This window comes from Rana temporaria, chromosome 3, assembly GCF_905171775.1.
Source record: "Rana temporaria chromosome 3, aRanTem1.1, whole genome shotgun sequence".
In the NCBI taxonomy this organism is placed as follows: Eukaryota; Metazoa; Chordata; class Amphibia; order Anura; family Ranidae; genus Rana; species Rana temporaria.
In genome coordinates, this window is record NC_053491.1 from 457,009,456 (window position 1) to 457,034,370 (window position 24,915).

At 43.0% G+C, this 24,915-nt stretch overlaps 1 protein-coding gene across 4 annotated transcripts in view; it reads left to right on the forward strand.

The window, feature by feature from the left end:
* The window catches only part of LOC120933474 (mucin-2-like), a 55,297-nt gene that overhangs the window by 18,494 nt on the left and 11,888 nt on the right, over positions 1–24,915 (forward strand). For all 4 annotated transcript variants that reach the window (XM_040346702.1, XM_040346704.1, XM_040346705.1 and 1 more), the window contains 7 exons: positions 3,648–3,755; positions 6,436–6,557; positions 9,892–9,950; positions 13,065–13,261; positions 19,339–19,407; positions 19,495–19,660; positions 20,163–20,327. In XM_040346702.1, coding sequence (XP_040202636.1) covers positions 3,648–3,755; positions 6,436–6,557; positions 9,892–9,950; positions 13,065–13,261; positions 19,339–19,407; positions 19,495–19,660; positions 20,163–20,327 — 886 coding nt within the window. The remainder of the gene's footprint in view (positions 1–3,647; positions 3,756–6,435; positions 6,558–9,891; positions 9,951–13,064; positions 13,262–19,338; positions 19,408–19,494; positions 19,661–20,162; positions 20,328–24,915) is intronic.

A 24,915-nucleotide genomic window follows, 5' to 3' on the forward strand; every position in this document is an offset into this window, starting at 1 on the left:
GATACAGAGACCACAGTGTGTCGCTCCATTTTTTGCAACATCACAACCAAGATCCAGCCGGCCTGAAATTTTGGGGTATTGACCATATCAAACCGGCATGGAGAGGCTCTAATTTGGTGAGAGAACTCTCAAAGCGCGAGACTGAGTGGATTTATATTGCCGATACGCTCTTGCCTAAAGGCTTGAATGTAGAACTCGATATAAATTGTTTTATTAGTGATTCCTAATCTTCCATGACGTTCCACATGATTTCCTTTCTGGATATTCTGACGTAGACCCCGAACCCTTTTACTAATATATCTTTATTAGTGATTTTTATTGATATATTATTAATAATAATTTTTTATCATACTTTTTTTATCATCATTTTATCAATATATTTTTATTATTTTTTATTAACATTTATTGATATCCTCTTTTTTATTGATATATATATTTTTTTGATATTTATTTATCGATATTTATCTATTTATCATCACAGTCCTTTTATCCGTGCTGGTTTTTGAAAAATAAGTGCCAGCTAGTGATTAATTTGTCCGTTGACCCTCCTCTTTCCAATCACTGGCAGCCTCTTGTCCTTTGTTGCAGTGCATCCTCATTATGATGCCGGGTGCATCAACACTCTTCTTTCCTCCCACATTCAGTGTATTTATATTGATTTATTTATTTTATCCATATTTGGAATCACTCTTTCACACAGAATATTTATTTATGTAATTCTGATTTTTATCTAGCTACCTCTTTGTTTGTTTGACTATACGGGCCATTTCAGTATATACATGTCTCTCAAGCTATGCCCCCCCCCTTTTTTAGTGCGATATAGCCAGTACAATATATATGGGGTCCACAAGTAAAGAGAGCACATAGCTAATAATGTTCCCTCAGCTATACTGCACCTACTACCACATTTGCACTTTTTTGTGTATGTTTCTTATATACAAATGATTACCAACCATACGGGGGTTTTATGTATTCAACCTGTGTTTACAGTATAACTACCCATATGCATCATAGACACTAATATCTGGTGTATTTTTTGGCTAGCTTTTTGATCAACTGCACAGTTTTATACCTGCAGCATAAAGTCTGAGACGTTAGCAATATTTTTCACTCTGGTCTGCAATTATGTACAGCTATCTTACCCGCCCTAGTGCTTACAGATTGGCCGATGGCAGTGAGATTTCTAAATTCCTGTAACGCAGCCAGTAGATCTATTTGCATAACTCCCGCCCAGGGTTCTCCTGATTGGCCGTTACCCCACATGCACTAGCTCAATGTCACTATACATAATACGTTTCTACGTTTTTAATTTTAATTTTACATTTTTGAATGCAGGAGTCATTTACCAATGATTCCACAGGCTGTACTACGGCTGGCGCATCCTAAACTTTATTTTATGGAGACATAGTACTCAATTAAAAAACGTGCAGTAATAGTCTACGTTTCCCTGCTGACCCTGTACAACACAGTTGGCGTCCGCCCCTCCTCCCGGTTCGTTGTGCACCAATCGAAACCGGAGGGCGGAGGCCTCCCATCCAATAGCTGTGGATGTCGGGGAATAAAGGGAGAGTGACAGCGCTGTGTAGCCACGCCCTCAGTCGAAGTCGGAAGTGACGAAACGCGTCAGGGCGTGGCTACATCGGCGCAACACAGGAAGTCTTTCTGCGCTCCACAAGCTGACCATTGGTTACCAGCGCTACCAGCGATACAAACACTCGTGCGGCCCCTGGTGCTCGTGGACGGCGGTGACAGCAGAACATTACAGGCTTGATTACTTGTTCATTTACTTTGGTTTTTCTGTACGGGCATTTACTTAAGGGGGCTTTGTTTTCCTGGCATTGTGTGGGATATTTTTTGGTCTTACTTCACTATTGAGTATTCTCTTTTGCCTATATGTGCCCCCATTGGAATGACCTGTGGCAGATTCTGAAAACATAAGGAGGTTGTGCCTGAGAGGATTGACTTTTACAAGCCAGTCCTCTTACAGGCTGTGGTAAGCCTGCATCCCATTTGGGAATTTTATTATTAGTCTGGTGAATCTTTAAATAGGGTACAGGGTGCACTCACGCCTTGCTTATTGATCACCTAGCACACCACCTTTGTTTTTATATTTAAAGCTCCTACCTGGGGCTATACACTTCTTAGCGCTGTTTTATCATTTGAACCACGGTTCCATATTTATTTTGATACTTTGTTTTTATAATAAATATCCCCCAAAAATATATAAAAAACATGTTTTTTTCCTTAGTTTAGGGCGATACGTATTCTTCTACTTATTTTTGGTAAAAAAAAATCGCAATAAGCGTTTATCGATTAGTTTGCGCAAAATTTATAGCTTTTTTTCAAAATAGGGGATAGTTTTATTGCATTTTTATTAATAATTACTTTTTTACTACTAATGGCGGCGATCAGCGATTTTTTTCGTGACCACGACATTATGGCGGACACATCGGACAATTTTGACACATTGTTGGGACCATCGTCTGCCGACGTATATCGGTGTGAAAGGGTCCTTAAGTGGTTAAGGGAATCCCCCCCCCCCCCCCCCCCCCAGGACATCAGGACTAGTTTCCTCACTCGAAAATTTCAAGGTGGGTCTTAATCAGAAAGGGGTGTGGACTTGACAGGAAGGGGTGGTTCATATTTAAATTAGAGGGTGCACGAGTTTAGTCAGGCCTATGAACGAAAAAACTCTGGATAGCCGCACTCCAAAATAACTTAAAATAAAGTTGGTCTTTTTATTTTCAAATGCACATGCAGACACCACAAACAACAGGTACAGAAATGACCGACGCGTTTCACGCTGCAATTCAGCGCTTAGTCTTAGCCATGACTAAGCGCTGAATTGCAACGTGAAACACGTCGGCCATTTCTGTACCTGTTGTTTGCGGTGTCTGCATGTGCATTTGAAAATAAAAAGACCAACTTTATTTTAAGTTATTTTGGAGTGCGGCTATCCAGAGTTTTTTCGTTCATGTGCTACAATCAGCATTGCCAGCACCCTGGTGGTTCAACAACCCTTGATGATCCACGAGGCTCACCTGGAGCGGTGAAAGAATTGTCCGTTTAGTCAGGCCTAGGGCAGCACAAAACCTAAATACACCACTGGGCACAAGGTAAAACTGTGGGCTTATCTACCCATCTCTATGAGAAAAGATGATCAATTGAATCACATGCTAGAAATAAAACACCTAATTCTAGTCAAAACGTTAAAATAAAAATACATAATTACTGTCACAGACAGATACTGTAATCACCAAGACAGGAAACAAGGAGAATGTCCCCAAAAGAGACCCAGAAATAATCCAGGCATAATGTTAACACTGAGCCCCGGTTCACACATGCAAAGTGGGAACCAGGCGGTCCGATTCCAGTGCAGGGGGAAAAAATGTTCCTGCACTATTTTCGTGAAAATCCAATGGGAGTTCATCCATTCAAGTGTATGGCTGAACTCACAGAAACATCGCATGTGATCTGCACAGCAATGTGGTGCGAATCAAATGCGATGTCTGACATTGCATATGTGTAAACCCAGTATGAATTAGTGCTTTATTATTTTGTAACCTAAGCAGTAAAATATTTATGCATTTCACATCTGACTTATACCTTACTGAATCATGCCCATTTTATTATTTTTTTCCCCTCAGTCTATTGTGAAAATGGAGGTACCTCTGATGGAACTAAATGTATATGCCTCAATGAAAATTACTTTGGAAAACATTGTGAAACTTTCATAGGGGACAGAGTTATTGTTGGTAAGTCCTTCCTGTTGGCATGTAAACAACAATCATAGATACTGTTTAAATTATTATAATTTGAATATCTCTTTAAAAGTTTAGTTCCTATTTCCGTGTAAATAAATAAAATACAGTAACAAATACACATGCAATATAATCATTGACCATTTCCTCTTTTATTATATGTGCATTGATTATTTTGTTATCACTTTTTAACAGCAAAAATAAATAAATACATATAAATATATAGATAGATGTATAGATGTAGATCTATATCTATCTATCTAAATATACATTATATATATATATATATATATATATATATATATATATATATATATATATATATATTTATTTATATAGATATATATTTCTCTATCTCTTTCTCTCTATATATATTAGGGCTGTGCGTTAAACGCGATATTAACGGCGTTAACGCAAACCCATGTTAACGCGTCAATATTTTTATCGCGCGATTAACGCAGGAGCCCTCGGGGTGGACGTGCAGAGTGTGCAGCGGCGCGGCGCGGCTTACCTTCTCGCTGGATTTACAGGCAAGTTACTCACCTTGTCCCTGGATCCAGCGATGCCACCCCGCTGTGTGATCGAGCGGGTCCTCCTTGCTTGGCGGGTCCTCCTTGCTTGGCGGGTCCTCCTCGCTTGGCGGGTCCTCCTCGCTCGGCGGGTCCTCCTCGCTCGTTTCACAGTGCCTGTGTGCCGCCGAGCTCCGTTCCCTGCGACGTTACGACGCACGGGAGCGGAGAGCGGCGCCAAATTTAAAAAAGTAAACAAACACAATACACACAGTATACTGTAATCTTATAGATTACAGTACTGTATGTAAAAAATACACACCCCCCTTGTCCCTAGTGGTCTGCCCAGTGTCCTACATGTTCTTTTATAAAATAAAATCTATTCTTTCTGCCTGAAAAACTGTAGATTGTCCAAAAGTGTCCCTTTATGTCAAAAATGGTTTTAGATCAGCTAGAAAACAGCGATAATAAATTATAATCACTTGCAGAATTGTGCGATATTTGTGGGGAAATTCGTCATAAATTAGAGCGATTAATCGTGAGTTAACTATGACATTAATGCGATTAATCGCGATTAAAAATTTTAATCGTTTGACAGCACTAATATATATATATATTTTTGCTGTTAAAAAAAACTAAAACAAACTGCAAAAAAACACTACAATAATAAATTAGTAAAACCACAAATCACTTTGTTAACCTCCCTGGCGGTATGATTCTTTCAGAAAAAAAGGTGCTGAAAACAGTACCATTATTTGCAAGGAAATTTGGCGTTTTATACTGTAGGCCTGTAATTCTTAGGAATAACTCACTTAAATCTGACCAAACAAGAGTCAACAAGTCGGCATCCCGGGTATGAATTTTTTTTAAAAACAAAATTATTAATTATAATATAAAAAATAATTATAAATAATTATAACAAATAATAATATAATTATAATAAAAATTATTCAATAATGTAATCAACTCAAAATCACTGAAATTTGCTCAGTTGCAGAATTGTCGCTGTCATTACTTTTATTTTTTTATTATGAATTTCCCTACAAATCGCTATCACACAATTCTGCAAGTGATTATAATTTATTATCGCTGTTTTTTAGCTGCTCTAAAACCATTTTTGACATAAAGGGACACTTTTGGTTGCTATGGACAATCTACAGTTTGCAGGCAGAAAGAACAGTTTTTATTATATAAAAGTACATGTAGGGCACTGGGCAGACCACTAGGGACAAGGGGGGTGTGTATTTTTTACATACAGTACTGTAATCTATAAGATTACAGTATACTGTATGTATTGTGTTTGTTTACGTTTTTGAATTTGGCGCTGTTCTCCGCTCCCGTGCGCCGTAACGTCGCAGGGAACGGAGATCGGCGGCACACAGAGGCACTGTGTGAATCGAGCGAGGTCCCGCTCGCTCACACAGCGCGGTGGCATCGCTGGATCCAGGGACAAGGTAAGTAAACCATGCCTGTGGATCCAGCGAGGCGAGCCCGAGTCTGACTCGGGGTTACCGATCGCAGCTCAAAAATCTAACCCCGAGTCAGACTCGGGAATACCGCCAGGGGGGTAGGAAGGATGAACAATTTATAATAATTTTTTTCCTGGATGTTTTGCCTGAAATATGGCTGAATTTGATTTAAATTTTGCAAAAATAAATGTTTGTTTTTCCTCCGCTCACTCCTTATTCGTTCATGTATACTTTAAGGCCTCGTACACACGACCGAGAAACTCGACGGGCGAAACACATCGTTTTGCTCGTCGAAAAGTGTACACACGACCGGTTTCCTCTGCAAAAAAAAAAAAAAACAGCAAGTTTCTTGCTGTTTTTTGCCGAGAAACTCGGTCGTGTGTACGAGGCCTCAGGGAAACTACATTGTATTTTTAGTGACTATCTGTGCTGAGCAATTTTTGCAACCCTAACCTGGTAGAAAATCTTTATGTGACCTGCATAGTTTACATAGTTGCCGTTTCATAGCATAAGCATCTTTTAGCTCTACTAAGCTAACGTCAGTGCCTGCATATGTAATAATCAAATATGGCTCCTGCAGTGTAAATTTTTAATTACAAATTATACATAGAGAGCACTTTTAAATATACCTATATATCTATGGGTATATTTGGAGATGTATATATATTGGAAACCCAATGTTTATCTTTCCTATAGGCACAACAGTTACAGCAACAGTATCGGTGGAAATGAAAATCACTAACCGAGTTTATCTGCCTGAGTACCAGGATCGCACATCTACTGAATATAAACAGTTTGAGGGTGAATTTAAAAAAGAGGTGAGATTTTATTTATATTTAATACCTCATTAGATTTATTTGCGAAAGGCAATTTAAAGAGCAATTATATATATTATAGTATAATTATGGTAGATGTCCCTCTTCAGCTGTGTGGAACAGTCAGAACAATAAAATGAGTTGGTCTCTGTATGGTCTTATTGTTCACTGAAATGTTGCAAATTGCGGAATATTTCCACCGTTTTCTATATGTTACTACCATCACTGGATTTTTCGCATTGGTTCTAAATGTTCTCTGTAAATCTCCTCTTTTTTTTAATGCAAATATATCTACATATATTTTGGAGGTATTTTTTGCTAAGGGAATAATGCTGTTATTCAGTAGCCAATGGTATTTAATGACTGTTTCCCATATGTGTCCAAAGTTTCTATGCTGTAAGTGCACTCCCAGCACAGTGACTGTTAGCACTGTTATAGACGATTCCCGGTATCTATTAATAATCAGGAGCCATCAGGATCGTCTCCCCGTCATATGAACACTGTGACAGCCAATCACAGTGATTACATGATCAGGTAGTGCTTCCTGCCCCCCTGGTATAAAGGCCATTTGGAAGGGAAACTGGGGCTTGACAGGTATAGGCTAAAACAGCCCTCCACTAGCCTACTAGCATTTGGCGAGTGGATTTAAGCTGGGGGCGAGTGATGACAGGGCTGCATGACCAATCTTCCTCCAATCTGTGCCTACACTTAGAGTCCCGATGAGATTGGCGGCCGAAGAGGAAAGGTGCATGCCCGGGAAAAGTAGTCTGGTGAGCCACGCACAGGCAGAGCAGTACACAGGTGCTCTCCTTACAATCCTCATTAAGCCATGGGACCTAACAGTATGACCTCTCTGAGCCTGACCCCCTCCCCCGGGCCCCGACCAATGTAGCTGGAGAGCAGAAAGTAATGAGTGAGGTGGAGGATTGCAAAAATTACCACTCCGGTGCAGCGCTCACTGAAAGTTGCCCTGACATGAGAGCGGCAGCCTTCTAGTTTGTGCAGTTTTTTTCTCCTTGTGCTCTATGTAAGTGTCCAACAGTTTAGCCTGAGCACTGTGAACAGACTGGTCTCAATGTGTGTTGTCAGTGTGCGCTGTGCTATGGTGTCAATGGCTGTGCAGTTGTGTGGATCTCAGCGCTGGATTGTACTCCCTCCCGCTGTGCTGCAGCTCCTCTCCTCTCTGCCAGCCTGAATAAAAGGGGGAAGTGGGGACATGCAAGCGTGGAGCCGCACACACAGGCTCCTGATGATGAGATGAATGGGAGAGAGAGAGAGGATGGATGGGAGTTGCAGAGGAGACAGCAAGAGAATGGGGAAGAGACCCAGTTCTAGTGCCCTGTCCCTCTGGTCTTCCACCAGTGCCCTGTCCCTCTGGTCTGCCCCCAGTGCCCTGTCCCTCTGGTCTGCCCCCAGTGCCCTGTCCCATTTTGTTAAAGTTGTTGTTGGTAATATTTAATTTTGTAACTTGATTCTGCATAAAACATTGTCATTCCATGAAATAATCTACGAGGGCATGTTTACGGGTGCAATTAGGCGCAGGGCAGTGTATGCATTAGGTGGGGCAACTGGTGGCGAGTAACTCTTGAGGCCTGGCTAGTAGCTCAGGACTTGAAATTTTGAGCCCTGGGCTAAAATAACATTAACTGACTGTTACATACCTGTATGCAGACCCTGAGATAACAAGTTCCTGTCTGAGCACCCCTGGATCTTGAGACAGGTACTGCAGGGGTGAAGGGAAGGCACGAGTGCCAGGGTGTAGACACTGAGCAGGAACTTGGAAGTGCTGGCATCTGATAAGCACAAGTACAGCTGGGGATGCACCAAGTTCAGTTGATGGTGGAGTCAGGTCATGCACCTGGTTAAGTGACAACCAAATGGACTGACACCAGGACATAAGCAGATTCAGGCTAGGTTCACACTGCTGCGAATTCAAAATCGTGATTTTACCGCGATTTCGCGGCTGCGGTTTTGCCGCGGTTTTGCCGCGATTTCGGCCGCGATTTAAGAGACATCTGTGCAGGGTTCCATGTAAATCGCGGCCCGAAATCGCAAAAAGTAGTACAGGAACTACTTTTTGAAATCGGTGCAGCGGTGTCACACCGATTAGGACGGTGCCATTGCCGGCAAATGCCTCCGATTTGAGATGCGATTTGACATGTGAAATCGCATCTCAAATCGTACCAAATCGTACTCAGTGTGAACCTGGGCTTAGAGTCAGGAACAGGCAGAAGTCAGCAACAATCAGGCAGCAAAGTATAGGTCACTACACATATGTGTGGTCAGTAGTCCCGGCTGGAGTCAGTAGCAAAGGCAGACAGCAAACATGAGCAGGCAAGGGTAATCCGAGAGCAAAGTCATAGAGGAGGTCAGTTACAGGATTATGTATATCGGGATTGGATCATAGGAACAAGGCTGAACACCATACAGCCCTGGTGCCCAACCTGCAGTCTGAGGGCCGCATGCGGCCATTCAGGGTATGATGCGCGACCTTCAGACCTTAGTAGTCTGTAGTGGGAACACTGATAGGGTAATAGCATTAATCCCTACTAGCCTCATGTAACATCATGCCATATGCCCTTCTTTTATAATAAGGGGACGGGCTTATCCAATAGCCCTTAACACAAACTCTAACCTTTAAATAATTAAATGGTTCCTATTGGTTAAGCATGTTGCTTAATGTTACGATTGATCATTAAATGTTGCTTAATGTTACGATTGATCATTAAATGTTGCTTAATGTTACAATTGATCATTAAATGTTGCTTAATGTTACAATTGATCATTAAATGTTGCTTAATGTTACCATAAATCAAAAATGTTGCCATAGACGCAGGCATATGCAATTAGCGGACCTCCAGCTGTTGCAAAACTACAAGTCCCATCATGCCTCTGCCTCCGGGTGTCAGAGTCTTGCTATGCCTCAATGATTTGATAGTTCTTCAACAGCTGGAGGTCCGCTAATTGCATATCCCTGCCATAGAGCATTAAAAGTTTCATATTGGTCCATAAATGTTGCCTTTGTTAACTGAATGATTCTCTTTGGTCACGGAATGTTCTCATTGGCCGTTACCAAATGTTTCCATTGATAGCTAAATGTTTACTTCTTCTTTAAATATTTCCAATGGAATTAAATTTAAAATGATAAATTAAGCCCTATACTCCATATTTAATTCATGCAAAGAGACAGACGTTGTGAGTCAGAAAACAGCTTTCATTTGAGGTTGCTAACGATGGCTGTAATTCAATTGGTTACTGCTCAGAATCACAGAATCATATAACTTCAATGTTGTTTACATATAAAGGTTTTACAATTTCTCTCTGTTTGCCTTTATAGATGGACCCCTATTATGAGAACATTGAAGGGTATAGCGGAGTAAAGATTATAAATATAAGGTGAGGGTTACCACAAATTATCTTTAGATGCTCATAGAAAGTGACATAGTGGGCCAGATTCTCAGAAGAGTTACGCCGGAGTATCTACTGATACACCGGCGTAATTCGAATTTCCCGCCGGCGTATCATTATTTTGTATTCACAAAACAAGATACGACGGACTTAGGCAAGGATCCGACTGGTGTAAATCACTTACACCGTCGGATCCTAAATGCAATACAATGCCGACCGCTAGGTGGCGTTTACGTTCAGGTCTCATTTGTTTATGCAAATGAGCCTGATACGCCGATTCCCGAACGAATTTGCGTCGCGTAGCCGTCGTTTGCGTAAGCGTAAGGTTACCCCTGCTATATGAGGGGTAACCTTACGCCAGTCCGCCGTATGCCATGTTAAGTATGGCGTCGGGTCCGCGTCGTCTTTTCCCGTCGGGTACGTCGTTTTCCTAAGTCGTTCTTGAATACGACTTTACGTCAATGACGCACACGTCGGCGTCATTGAAGTTTTCCGTTGAGAACTGGAGCATGCGCACTGGGCTATTTTAAGCCCGGCGCATTCGCAGTTCGATCGGCACGGGGGCGCGCTTAATTTAAATACAAGCCGCCCCCTTTGAATTACGCGGGGATACGCCGGCCCATTTACACTACGCCGCCGCAAACTATGGAGCAAGTGGTTGAAGAATACGGCACTTGCTCCAGTAAGTTGCGGTGGCGTAGTGTAAATGACTTACACTACTCCGGCGCCATATGTACGAGAATCTGGTCCAGTATTATACTCATAAAAATGGTACAAGGGTAGTTTTGAGCATAAATAAACGGTTGGTTCCACCCTGATCAGAATTTTATAGGCACCAGACAAGGACAGGCTGGCGTTCTTTTTTCCCATCTGCTATCACTAAATCCAGGTTACTTCTTTGCTCTTCAGCCCTCCACTTTCACTTTATCTTCTCTATTTCCCTTTATTCTGTTTTGTCTGATAGGATGAGCAATGCAATGAGCAATGAACCAGAGGACACTAATGCCGCGTACACACGATTGGTGCATTCAGTGTGCGCTCCCAGCACAAAGAGTTAGGCCCCGTACACACGACCGAGTTTCTCGGCAGAATTCAGCCAGAAACTCGATCGGAGCTGAATTCTGCCGAGAAACCCGGCCATGTGTACACTTTCGGCCGAGGAAGCCGATGAGTTCCTCGTCGAGCCAAATAGAGAACATGTTCTCTATTTCCTCGTTGTTCAATGAGGAAAGTTGGCTCGCCGAGATCCTCGGCGGCTTCACACAGAACTCGACGAGCAAAACGATGAGTTTTGCCCGTCGAGTTCCTCGGACGTGTGTACGGGGCCTAAGACGTCAATGACAGCTCTTGGTCATTACTAATGATTGGGAGTTGGCAGGAACGGCTCCCAAACAAGTGACCACTTTGACAGCCAGTCACAGAGGCAACATGATTAGGCAAGCCTTTCCATCCCTGGGGTGTAAAAGCCCTGATGTAGGAACACGTGGCTGGTTGGCCATTTGGGCTTGAAGCTTAGTCACACGGTGGGGGGAACTTTTAACGTTTTCCCCTACTTACTGTATCTATTACCCCTTGTGGTGGAGGGTCCCCTTGTGGCCAACAGCTTAGCAGGAGCTACAAGGAAATTTCAAGTAAATACAAAAACAGGAGGAGTTACCATGAGCAATGTGCAAGCAGGCTATTTACTATCTATAGGTAGAATATATACAGTCAGGTCCATAAATAATGGGAAATCAACACAATTCTAATCTTTTTGGCTCTATACACCACCACAATGGACAATTACCAGAAGCATACTGCGAAAGCAACGAAAGAGTTTTTTAAGGGAAAAAAATTGAATGTTATGCAATGGTCAAGTCAATCACCTGACCTGAATCCGATTGAGCATGCATTTCACTTGCTGAAGACAAAACTGAAGGGAAAATGCCCCAAGAACAAGCAGGAACTGAAGCCAGTTGCAGTAGAGGCCTGGCAGAGCATCACCAGGGATGAAACCAGACGTCTGGTGAAGTCTATGCGTTCCAGACTTCAGGCTGTAATTAAAGTATTAAACAGTGAACGTTTGATTCATGATTGTTAATCTGTCCCATTACTTTTGGTCCCTTAAAAAGTGGTAGGCACATATACAAACTGTTGTAATCCCTACAGCGTTCACCTGATTTGGATGTAAATACCCTCAAATTAAAGCTGAAAGTCTGAAGTTAAAGCGCATCTTATTCATTTCATTTCAAATCCATTGTGGTGGTGTATAGAGCCAAAAAGATTAGAATTGTGTCAAAGTCCCAATATTTATGGACCTGACTGTATCCTTTATTGGCAATCTATAGCATTTAAAATGTTTGATGCTGGGAGTAAAAAAAAAAAAAAAAAAGTTTTGTGTTCAAGCAAATCATGAAACATTAAGCCCAGGTTCACACTGGGTACGATTTGCTTCAATTTGAGATGCGATTTCACATGTGAAATCGCATCTCAAATCGGCGGCATTTGCCGGCAATTGTCGGCAATGACACCGTCCTAATCGGTGCGACGCCGCATCTGCGGCGCTGCACCGATTTCAAAAAGTAGTTCCTGTACTACTTTTTGCAATTTCGGGCCGCGATTTACATTGACATTTGTGCAGAAACCTGCACAGATGTCTCTTAAATCGCGGCCAAAATCGGGACTGCCAGCGGGAGTGAAATTGTGCGAGTTCAGCTGAACTCGCACGGCTTCACTCCCGCAGCCCAGTGTGAACCAGGGCTAAAGGACAATTCTGGGCTCCCCTCCTTCTGACATCCCCCCAACAGTCTCCTATTGGTGCTGATTTATTAAAGTCAAATAGACCATTCACTTTGTAAGGGAAGTTGCACCAGGGTTTAGTGATTGTGGCAAAGTTGTACTTTGCAAAAAATACCCACTTATGTACAGGGAAAATAAATAAATAAGAAAACAGCACGTGGTTGGATGATGGCAGTCAGTAGAGCTTTGCCTCATTCATCAAGCTCTGGGGAAAATTCCCTTGCAAAGTCATCAGCCTATTTGCCCTCTATGAACAAACCTCCACTGCATTCAGAATAATATAAATACAGATTTTATCAATTGCTCTATGTGTTTCTCTGTTAGGCCTGGAAGTGGCTCAGCTAGGAAAAGAAGAAGTGCTGATGTGTCTGCTAGGAGTGTCGATATGTTTGTGGAGCATAATGTCACTATGGAGATACCATTACAGGAAAACGTGAACGCGACCGAGGCAAAATATGACGAAGCATTGAAGATAGTAACAGAGCAATTGGATATGCTAAAAAATTGCACAAATGAAGACTGTAAGTATTTCTATCTGTGAGTGAAATAAGTCAATATTTTCAGACAATGACTCTTGCACAGGGAAGTCTTTTAATTCCACAACATTTCTACAGAGTCCATCATTGCCCAGGTTACTGTTGTAATTCAAGGCAAAAGTTTTTATGAGCATTTGATTTTGGAATATTTATTTGCGATGTATAGGCCCAGAGAAATGCCCAGAGTTCATGTAGCTTCCAAGACCTCCACTCTAAGCTAAAACGGTTGCTTACGCTGAAAAAAGCATGAACTTCAAAAACTCCAAATGGGAAATTCACAATAAAAAAGATCTTTCATTAACTTTAGTTCAATATTATTTTATTAGTTTATATAGGTATTACAGGGATTTACCCTATACAAAACAGGTATCTATATGGAGACCATCTACGTATACTTTCAGGATACAGTATATATTCTTACATATCTTCAGTACATATCTTCCCTATCCAAAAAAAAAAAGGGTGCTCCACTTTAGCTTATAGAACCGATCGGATCGGATGTTATTCCAAGTAAGAAGGAATAGAAAGAAAAAAAAAAAGAAAGAGGGGGGAAGTTATGAAAACATTAACCTCCCTGGCGGTATGATTCTTTCAGAAAAAAGATGCTGAAAGCGGTACCTTAATTTGCAAGGAAATTTGGCGTTTTATACTGTAGGCCTGTAATTCTTAGGAATAACTCACTTAAATCTGACCAAACAAGAGACTAGTAGGCATCCCGGGTATGAATTTTTTTAAAAAACAAAATGATAAATTTATAATATAATAAATAATTATAATTAATTATAACAAATAATAATATAATTATAATAAAAAATATTCAATAATGTAATCAACTCAAAATCACTGAAATTTGCTCAGTTGCAGAATTGTCGCTGTCATTACTTTTATTTGTTTATGACGAATTTCCCCACAAATCGCTATCGCACAATTCTGCAAGTGATTATAATTTATTATCGCTGTTTTCTAGCTGCTCTAAAACCATTGTTGACATAAAGGGACACTTTTGGTTGCTATGGACAATCTACAGTTTGCAGGCAGAAAGAACAGTTTTTATTATATAAAAGTACATGTAGGGCACTGGGCAGACCATTAGGGACAAGGGGTTTGTGTATTTTTTACATACAGTACTGTAATCTATAAGATTACAGTATACTGTATGTAAGGTGTTTGTTTACTTTTTTGAATTTGGCGCCGTTCTCCGCTCCCGTGCGTCGTAACGTCGCAGGGAACGGAGATCGGCGGCACACAGAGGCACTGTGTGAATCGAGCGAGGTCCCGCTCACTCACACAGCGCGGTGGCATCGCTGGATCCAGGGACAAGGTAAGTAAACACTGCCTGTGGATCCAGCGAGGCGAGCCCGAGTCTGACTCAGGGTTACCGATCGCAAGTCAAAAATCTAACCCCGAGTCAGACTCGGAAACACCGCCAGGAGGGTTAACAATTATATTTACTCTAACGTAGCTAAGCAATGGTAGAATTTCCCTTAACCCAATTTGGAAACTCAGATGACTGTCGAAACTTGGACCAAACGGACCACGTATGAGAGAACTGTTCTTCTCTTCCCATTTCCCGCGCCAACAGACCTTCTAAATCTCTAATAAAGTCCATTTCCATTTGCCCATTCCCCCAGGGAGGGTACTGTCGTTGATTTCCAGTGTCGTGGGATGACTGCTCTAGCTGCAGCGAGGAAGTGTCTAAGCACATCCTACTCTGCTTTCCTTAAAGATCCTGGGATCATAGTTAAGAGAGCCACTCTGGGTGATGCGTGGATAGTTGTATCCACTAGTTTTCCATATAAACCAAAGATATGTTTCCAAAACCTTCTCACCGGGGGACAGTCCCATCATATATGGATCATATTTCCCTTTGAATCATGACAACGCCAACAGATATCAGATATATCCTGGTTAAATTGATGGAGGGTAAAGGGGCACCTGTACCATCTACTCACCAATTTATATGCCTTCTCTTGAGTTCTTGTAGCTATTGACATTTTATGAGTCCAAAATGAAGCTTTTTTGCCAATCCGATGTAGTTAAAGGAGGTAGTTTTCCCATTTCTGTGTATACGGGGCAAGATCTGAATGGGTTGATAACAAAAGAATAGAGTATAATGCAGAAACCGAGTGTGATATTGGCTCCTCTTGCAAGAGCAAAAATTCAAAGGCAGTTGGTTTAGCACAAATATCTTGTTTTGATGGAATAGATCGTATATAACATAAAGCTTGATGCCTCTGAAGCCACTGCGCAGGATTTTAAGAGAGCATCGTAGATGAAGAGGCTACCATTAATAATGGATCCGACTGAAGGACTTGAGCAATTCTTCTTGTTCCTGTTTATACCAAGGGCCAAACACAGTTGAGTGTAAGGCTGGTAGAAAATCCGGTGTTCCAAAGAAGGGGGTTTTATTAACTTTAAGTAGAATCAATGTCAGGTTTTTTTTGCCACCTATTTTCCATTGGGGAGATTTCACTTCACTTCCTGTTCCATATGTAAGGGACCTGGATTGGACAGCAGTTCCAAGCTGGCACAGGTCCCACCCCACTTCTTCTTCAGATAGGATATACATATACCTGTCTTTTGGCATGACTGTTCCATATTATGTCACTGATACTCCTAGCCCTTCCTATAGCACTCACATACTCTTGGCCAAAGGCCTGTTTCCTTGAATAAAGAATTTGTACACACAAAGTGCTATTCAACGCTCTACTTTACAAAATTCTTGGCAGAACACCTGTACATCATCTTACTTCACATTAGCCCCATTGTGGAGCACTTCAGTTCTATAAGAACTATAGAGTCCAGCCATCTTCCCTAGTAACTCTCATGAGTCCCCCAGCAGTGGGTTCCCACACAAGGTGTCTCTCTAGGCCAGGCCGAGGTTATGACTCGAAGCTACAGACCAGCATGATATTCTGTAGTTCATGGGTAGTTGATTTCTGCTCCTTCTCCCTTGTGAGTCCCTCTACTTCGACCCTCTTCTCACACTTTCTGTCAGTCCTGTCCCTTAGGATAATAGTAAAGTGTGGATATTGTGTCTGGATCAAATTTGTGCAGCCTGGGGTGAAATAGGCTCTGTGGACATTCTTAAATTGGATAAGCCTGTCCCGTAAGGAGACCAGATGTCGAAAAGGGTGACCCCAAATATAATTCCAGTCTTCACTGTCCTAGTACGGGATGTCCCACAGCCACCGCTGCCTGAGGGCAGAAAGGTCAGGGAGGGAGGCCAAGCGGAGGTGGCTGTATAACACAGAGGTGTGTTTTAGAAAACATTTAATGGTTGAGACAGCAAGTGTGTATACTTGCCTCAAATGCATACCCTTTCTATAGTGGGAGATACTGGTGCATAGTAAGCCTCAAGTGTGCAGAGCACAGCATTTTTGTGGCCATCTAAAAAAAAGGGGGGGGGAGGCGCCTCTCTAAGTGTAGTATTAAAACAGTAACATTTATTGCACAAGATTAAAAACACTTACAAGATATAAGTGGGAGTCGTGCTCATCATAAGCAAGTAGTCTTGGCAGTTCCACTGCGTCCCACAGGCTCCTCGCATGATCTGGGTAGCTGGGAAAGGTTTTGGTGTGATGTTGTGCTGAATAGCTGTACATTCAGGAAATCCAGGTGGTAGTCAGCTCCATGCTTTCCTCTTCCAACAGGAAGAGGAAATTATGTCACCAGCAAGGGGCGGGAGGAAGGGGTCAAGACTGTCTCTGTGGAATGAAAGGCTATGCGCTCGGAGCTCACAGCTCCTTCTACTGGCCTTTGTGGCCATCTTCCTTGGTAGTTGGCCCAGTCCCATCTCTTCGTACTCTTTCATTCTGGTACAGATCACAGATCTACCTTGTGTTGGTCAGGGGTGACCTGTTACCATGCTCCCTTCAGCCTCAGGTCCACCCACAGCAATTAATAAAAGGCACAAGTCCCACCCACTAACATCACCAGGGGAGTGGGATCTCTAAAGGGGCACTACACCTGCTAACACATAGCCAAAGAAGGGGGTGAGGGGAAATCCCTCCAAAGTGAGGGGATCCCTTTATGTCACCAGAACTAGTGACCTCTTTGGGAGAGTTTTTTTCCATTCCTGTTCTGGTGACAACACAATATTTGGCATTTTTCTTTACAATCACTCATACTGATAACGGTAAACAGGAGAGAGGGTGAATCTCCCCAACAGAGGCACAGACAGAAAAAAAATCTGACAGGGGTTCCAATACCTCTCCACACTATACAACAATGAAGAAACATTTTTCTTTAGTTTCACTTTAAAATTACGCTAAACTCTGGTTTAAACCTAGGGTTAACCCTATCCCTAAGTATGTATTCTTCACTCAAATAAGGATCTTCTATTATTCTTAACCTCCTCCAAATCTCCAAATTCCTTTTTATTGCTGCTGTGATCTACCTGCTAGAGGATAGCTTGGACCAATGTAACTATGTATATACCATACCTGTGGGATCCTTCTAGAGGCTGGAAATCACTGAAGTAGACACCGCAACTCCAGAGCCCAGCTGTAATCTGAACACAGGAGGTAGGTCATTTAGCACAGGTACCTTTTAGAGAATGCTTTACATTTTCTCAATGATTGCAAGGCAACCTTTGATTGGATGAGGTGGAAAATCAGGTGATGATGTCCAGCTCTCTACCTTGTCCAATCAGAGAATGGCTTGCATTCACTGAAAAAATGCAAGGCATTCTCTGAATGTCGCTCATGCTTAGTGGCTGATCTCCTGTGTTCAGAATGCAGCAGGGCAGCCACTCGGCTTGGTATCCAAAAATCAAGTTGAGATCACAGTAGTAACAGTGTCTACTTCAGTGATTTCCAACTTCCATAGGGATCCCACAGGTATGGCAAATGCGTAGTTGCCTTGGTCCAAGCTGGACTACTGTAAATAGGTAAAAAAATGCGATATCTGGAATTCTTCTTCAAAATTAGACAGGGGTGTCAAATTATGATGGTCCTGGAGCCTACACCATAAAAAACAGAGGTGGTTTCCTTGCTTCTTTTTTTCAAATACAGTTGAACCTCCGATTACGAGCATAATCCGTTCCAGGAGTATGCTCGTAATCCAAAGTACGCGCAGATCAAAGCAAGTTTTCCCATTGAAGTCTATGGAAACGAAAATAATTAGTTCCGCATTGACTTCAATGGGATGCAATACCGCATGCGGCCAGAGGTGGGGGGCGCCAGAGAGCCACGGAAACAGCCAGAAAGGCCTGAGGACATGTCGGTTGACCTCTGCAAATGTTGGAAAGGCTCGGAAACTAAGTATTTCTGTGTATTTCAGTGTCTTTCCGAGCATTGCTGAACGGTGGCAATCGGCTGCGATCGTCGCTGTTCGGCTCTGCTCGGGTTCCGGCGCCCCCACACATCAGGCCAAATGCGGTACTGCAGGCCCTATTAGGTTGAATTCTGCTCGTCTTGCGAGACAACACAAAAAAAATGTCCAGTAGATGTGGAGCAGGGTGCCCTTATCCCTCTGACAGCCCGAACAGTGGTCAGAACTAGAGGGGTAGATAGCATGAGTACGTCCGAGGGTCAGGTACCAAAAAAGGTTTCCTTGCTTTTATTGTCACAGGATATCTTTATGTCATAAGTAATGCATGGAAGGGCACTAGAAGCAAGTACAAATATGTCAAACAAATGTCTAAATTCCTAGTAGAGTAGTAGACTATGTCAGAATTCTGAGATACTATCTGGGGGCACTCTGAAATAATATGTCAGAATTCTGACATCTCAAAATCTTGAAATATTATCATTTTACGATTCAAACGTATTATCTTAGAGGACTTTTTTTCTTACAGTGTTCTGGGGCATTATCCATAATTTTTACATTTTATCTCATCATAATTCTTATGTTTCTTTTCTCAGAGGACTTTAAGACATCATCTAAAAATTATAAGACTTTTCTTTTCTATACCTGGCTGCAGTGCTCTTCCATACAGGACTGGTCTTGTGATTTCAAAATGGAAACCACATAAGCAAAATGCTGCATTTTAACATAAATAACCACAAAAGGTTGCAGTTGTGCTTTTATTTACTATCTTTCCTTATTTTCCCTTATAGCTGGATTCTGTATCTCTAATGAAGGTTTAACAATCGATCGCACAGTCGAGAAACTTCCAACTGCCGATGGTAAGATATTCCATCAGGTCGATTCAAGTTTGCCACTGTATATGTTTTCTACATCAGTAGTAGACTAAGTATACCTTGTCTTCACAGATCTCTGCATGAAAATGGTTCCCCCTGAAGTCAAAGAATTTTATAGTCCGTACTTCTCCCCTGATGGACTGACCTGCGTATCGGACTGTGATTCTTCATCTAAGAAATACATAGACTGTGGCCCAGGCACTTGTCGAATCCAGAATGAAACTGGTCGTGCGTGCTTGTAAGTATTTACTTGAAAGACACTTCAAGGTTGTGCTCTTTTTGTTTGGGGGGGGGGTATAAATTATCCAAAGGAGTAGGATTGGCACAACCATGGTCATTATTCTATCTGGAGAATAGGAGTTATATAGCTAGGAATTTCATACTATGACCAATGTCTGGGGGGCTCCCCTGCCTGAGAAGAGGAGCCTGTGCAGAGCAGCAGTGATATATCAAGTAGTGAGGTTCATTGTCTGCACCAGTGGCATTCCTAGGGGGATCCAAGGGTGCAGTTTTCCCCGGGTACTGGCACATTGGGGGTGCACCTTACAACTGTCAGACATGAAGAAGTGGCACTGTAATGCTAGTATCTTGGATCCCGCTGAAGAAGATGATGAGGGGTGCCCACATCATGGATTGGGGGGGGGGGGGCACAGCTTGGCATCTTCGCCCTGGGCATTTGATGGCCTTGTCCTACCACTGTTCCTGGTTTAATCACATTGGCCTATTTTGTCTTTGCACAGCTGTCCTCAGACAGAGATCTACCTCTATATGTACTCTGACTGTAAAGGGCCCATACTGAAGGCTGGTGTGTACGGAGGAGTTGGAGCTGCCATCGCTGTCCTGTTCCTTGTCATAATCATTGTGGCTTATTTCTTGTTCAGACGTGGTAAAGACAAAAAACTACTGTGAGTACTGTGTTTTGTTTTTGCTCTTTTGCTGTATCTTAATAGGCAAAAATGTTTTTTAGATATAATAGATAAGGTTTAAACTCTATCAGGTTATTTTTTTTCTGCCTGTGTCCCACGAAGACACAACTGGAAATGTGTAAGTCTAAAGTGAAGGGAATGCCCATTTTAGAGACTTGTCAAAGGAACATCTGTTCCATTCAGAAGATTTTCCCTCACCTCTAGCTCTGATGACAACCAGGGCCGTATTTAAGGCAGGGCAAAAGGGGCAGCTTGTTGTGGGGCCCAACGCAGCTGCCTCATACTTTGCTGTGTCCTGATATCTCAGTGTGAAGTGCTGCTACTAATGCTGCCCAGCTCTGCCCTATTGTTGTGTACAGATGACTCACCTGCAGACCCTGTGTTTACATGTAAGTAACCGTCATTCATCTGTAAATAACTGGGGAGCATTTAAATGTAAATAGCGGCGCTGGCGACATTCATATGTAAATAAAGGTGGCATTCATATGTATATCATGCCCCTCTGAGGTAAAGAGATGATGTGCTGTAACCTCTAGCAACCAATCAGTGAGCAGTATTGCTGTACAGTAATCTCTAGCAACCAATCAACAAGAAGAAATCATGTGCTGTAATCTCTATCAACTAATCAGTGAGCCGTAATGTATGCTGTAACCTCTAGCAACCAGTCAGTAAGTGGTAATGATATGCTGTAACCTCTGGCAACCAATCGCAATCACTGCCTGATCTGATACAGTAAACTGATTTTAAGTCTGGCTGATATTTATTGTGTCTCAGAGCAGGTGGAGAGCAAAATTGCATGGGGGGGGGGCCAAGAATTTTTTTGCCCAGGGTCCAATCAACATTAAAGACGGCCCTGATGACAACTCTAACATTTTGGATTTCCCACCACTTTCTGTCTTTGCCCAAGGCTCAGCTACTTGTTTTTACTGCCCCTGGGCCTCCTGTGTCAAAGAACCCTTAGGCCCAGATTCAGGTAGATTGGCGTATCTATGCGGCGTCGTAACGTATCTGATTTACGTTACACCGCCGCAAGTTTTTCAGGCAAGTGCTTTATTCACAAAGCACTTGCCTGTAAAGTTGCAGCGGCGTAGCGTAAATCACCCGGCGGAATTCAAATTCGGCGGGTAGGGGGCGTGTATCATTTAAATGAAGCGCGTCCCCGCGCCGAACGAACTGCGCATGCGCCGTCCGTAAAATATCCCAGTGTGCATTGCTCCAAATGACGTTGCAAGGACATCATTGGTTTCGACGTGAACGTAAATGACGTCCAGCCCCATTTACGGACGACTTACGCAAACGACGTAACTTTTTTAAATTTCGACATGGGAACGACGGCCATACCTAACATTGTTGCGCCGCACTTATGCTACCATATAGCAGGGGCAACATTACGCCGGGAAAAGCCTAACGTAAACGTTGTAACTTTACTGCGTCGGTCGCGCGTACGTTCGGGAATTTGCGTATCTAGCTAATTTGCATACTCAACACGGAAATCGAGTGAAGCGCCACCTAGCGGGCAAAAAAAAATTGCAGTTACGATCCGACGGCGTAAGAGACTTACGCCTGTCGGATCTAATTGATATCTATGCGTAACTGATTCTAAGAATCAGTCGCATAGATACGACGGGCCAGATTAGGACTTACGACGGCGTACATGGCGCTGCGCCGTCGCAAGTCCTTTGAGAATCTGGGTCAGTGTGTCAATAGTCACCAGGACAAAAAAAGGAATGAATAACCAGGATTTAAAATCCCTACTCTATACAAAACTAGAAAATATCCTTACATGCATTTTACCTAAAGCTGAATCCCAGGTATGGCTATTCTTTCATAGTTACATTGGTCTGGTTAGGACTAATGCACGTATGTATGTACTATGTCTAGCCGATCCCCATGGAAGCTGGAAATCACTGTAGTAGTAGGCACTGCACCACTATTACGGTGATTGTGTCACTGGCTTCCGGGTCCCATCCCGAGCAGCTATAATGCTGCTTAGGGAACACAGAAGGTTGCTCATTAAACGGCACGGTCAATACTTTTCTTTTAATGTTTTACTGTAGCATTACCCCCGGAGGAGCTGCTGGTTTGTTTTGGGTGGCATGTTACCTCATGGCTCCTCCGCCGTCTAGGGGTGTATGGTGAATGTAGTAGTAACTGAATGTCCACGACAGGTGTTTTTTCTGTGCTCTTTATTACCCGGCCGGGTAAAAACAATAAAACTAATGGTGAAAGGTTGAGTTGAAAGTAGAAGGAGAACAGTAGATTCAGGTGTAGCAATAGGGAAACAGTCCTGCTCCCACATGTACTGTAACTGTTATTGCGCCACTCCTGCCTGAGTGGACTTAGTGTACCCGGAAAGACCTCTCTCACTGACCTGGCAGAAAGAGTATCATTCGGAACTTATCGGAAAAGTCTCTGCCACAGACCCTCCTTAGGATTGAGATAACAGAGGTGATTCTCCTTAATGGAATTAGCCTGGATCTCCTTCAAATAGCTTACAGGTTACCGACTGATAGGTGACCAACCTCTCAGTGTCCGGTTACCTTGATCCCCAGTGGTTCGTCGAGGCCCTATTGGACCACCAGCCTCTCATTGGCTCTCCTCAGAGGGACTACCCACCGAACATCTTCCTCGATTGGGATCTTCAGAATTGAGAAACCCAGTCGACTACCGGGCTCCCTGCCACAGCTCAAATGTTCCGGGCCAACATTGTCCCGGAACCAGGAACACAGCGTGGCACGCGCACCCTGGCCTGGAAGGCCATTTCGCCGGGGCGCCATGATGCAGTCACTCTAAAGGTGGGTGCCGCACTCGAAGAAGAAGAACCCAGACCAACGGCGTCTGTCCCATAAATACCCTCCCCCAGCATGCCCAGTGAGGAAAATCTCTCCTGATTGGCCGCTGGGAAAGAGCACCCAAACCTCAACTCCACTGCTGCCACCTATCGTCCTGGGGTGGGAACAGCACCCCAGAAGTAACAGAATGAGCTCACAGCACAGCCAAGCTGAGACAGAGACCCAAATTTGAACATAACAGTTGGATCAGAGTCAGTTAACCCTCTGATCCTCTCTAAATTTAACTAGCACCGGTGCTTTGAAGTAACCAGGCGCTACATTACAATGAATGATTGGATGAGTTGGAGATTGTGGCATCACCGCCCTGTCTCCTCACCTTGTCCAAACAAAAAATTCTTTGCATTTTCTGAATTGCACCTGTGTTGAGTGAGCAACGTCCTGTCCTCTAAGCAGCAGAGCGGCCACTGGGCACGGAGACCTAAAACCCAGTAGCAACCACTGTAGTACCGCTGTCTACAACAGTGATTTCCAGCACCACAGGGATTGGCCAGGTATGTAGGGGTGCCACCTCATCCCTTTAAAACCGAACACATATTATTTACACAGGTTCCGTGGCTGATTAAGGTAAAAGATGAAACTCACTTGGTGCCTTATCTGCATTAAATTGGCCTCAGAACCTGTGTAACTCATATGTGTTTGGATTTAAAGGAATGAGATGGCAACCCTACAGGTATGGCACATGCATGGTTACATTGATCCCAGTTTAACAAATGTAATTATGCAAATTATGCAAAAATAACTATATCTGGAATTTAGCTAAAGCAAAACTTTTGTTGCGGAAGAACAGTCAACAACTCAGTAGCTCCCTTATTAATTTTAGCTGCCATTTATGCCTCGTACACACATATGGGTTTGCCGGCGGACTTTTTACTGCCGGGAAACCCGAGGAGAGAGCGGAGAACCGGCTCGGCAGCTTTTTCCCCCTACACACACTCGGTTTTCCTGGCAGGAAAACTGCCGTGATAGCTTTGACCAGGAAACCCGGCCGTGTGTATGCTCCACCGCTGTGTTTCCCGACAGGAAAACTGCCAGGAAAAAGACCGCTGGGAATCGTGGCAAGAAAAAAGAGAACATGTTCTAATTTTTCCCGCCGGGAAAACTACCATGGAGCATACACAGGACCAGTTTTCCCAACCAAAAGCTGTCACGGCAGTTTTCCAGATGGGAAAACCGGTCGTCTAGATGAGGCAGAACAATACAAAGCTAACTAAAGGAAGGTGTTTGTGTAATAGAAGACATTATGGGCCAGATTCACAGAAAAAGTACGCCGGAGTATCTGCTGATATTCCGGCGTACTTTCAAATTTTCCGCGTCGTATCTTGATTTGGAATTCTCAAACCAAGATACGACGGCTTTGGCATCGATCTGACAGGCGTACAGCTTCGTACGCCTTCGGATCGTAGGTGTAATTCTTCGGCGCCCGCTGGGTGGAGTTCTAGTTGTTTTCCGCGTCGGGCATGCAAATTAGCTGTTTACGGCGATCCACGAAGGTACGCGCGTTCGTCGCATTCTCTTACGTCGTCGCTAGTCGGCTTTTCCTGTCTCAAAGTTACGGCTGCTATTTAGGTGGTGTAAAATTAGACAGCCATGTTAAAGTTTAATTAAAAGTTTAATTTTTTATTTTTTTTTGCGTAAGACGTCCGGGAATACGAAAGGACGTAACGCACGTCGCCGTTCAAAAAACACGTCGGGGCGCCGTAATTTCGCGCAAAGCA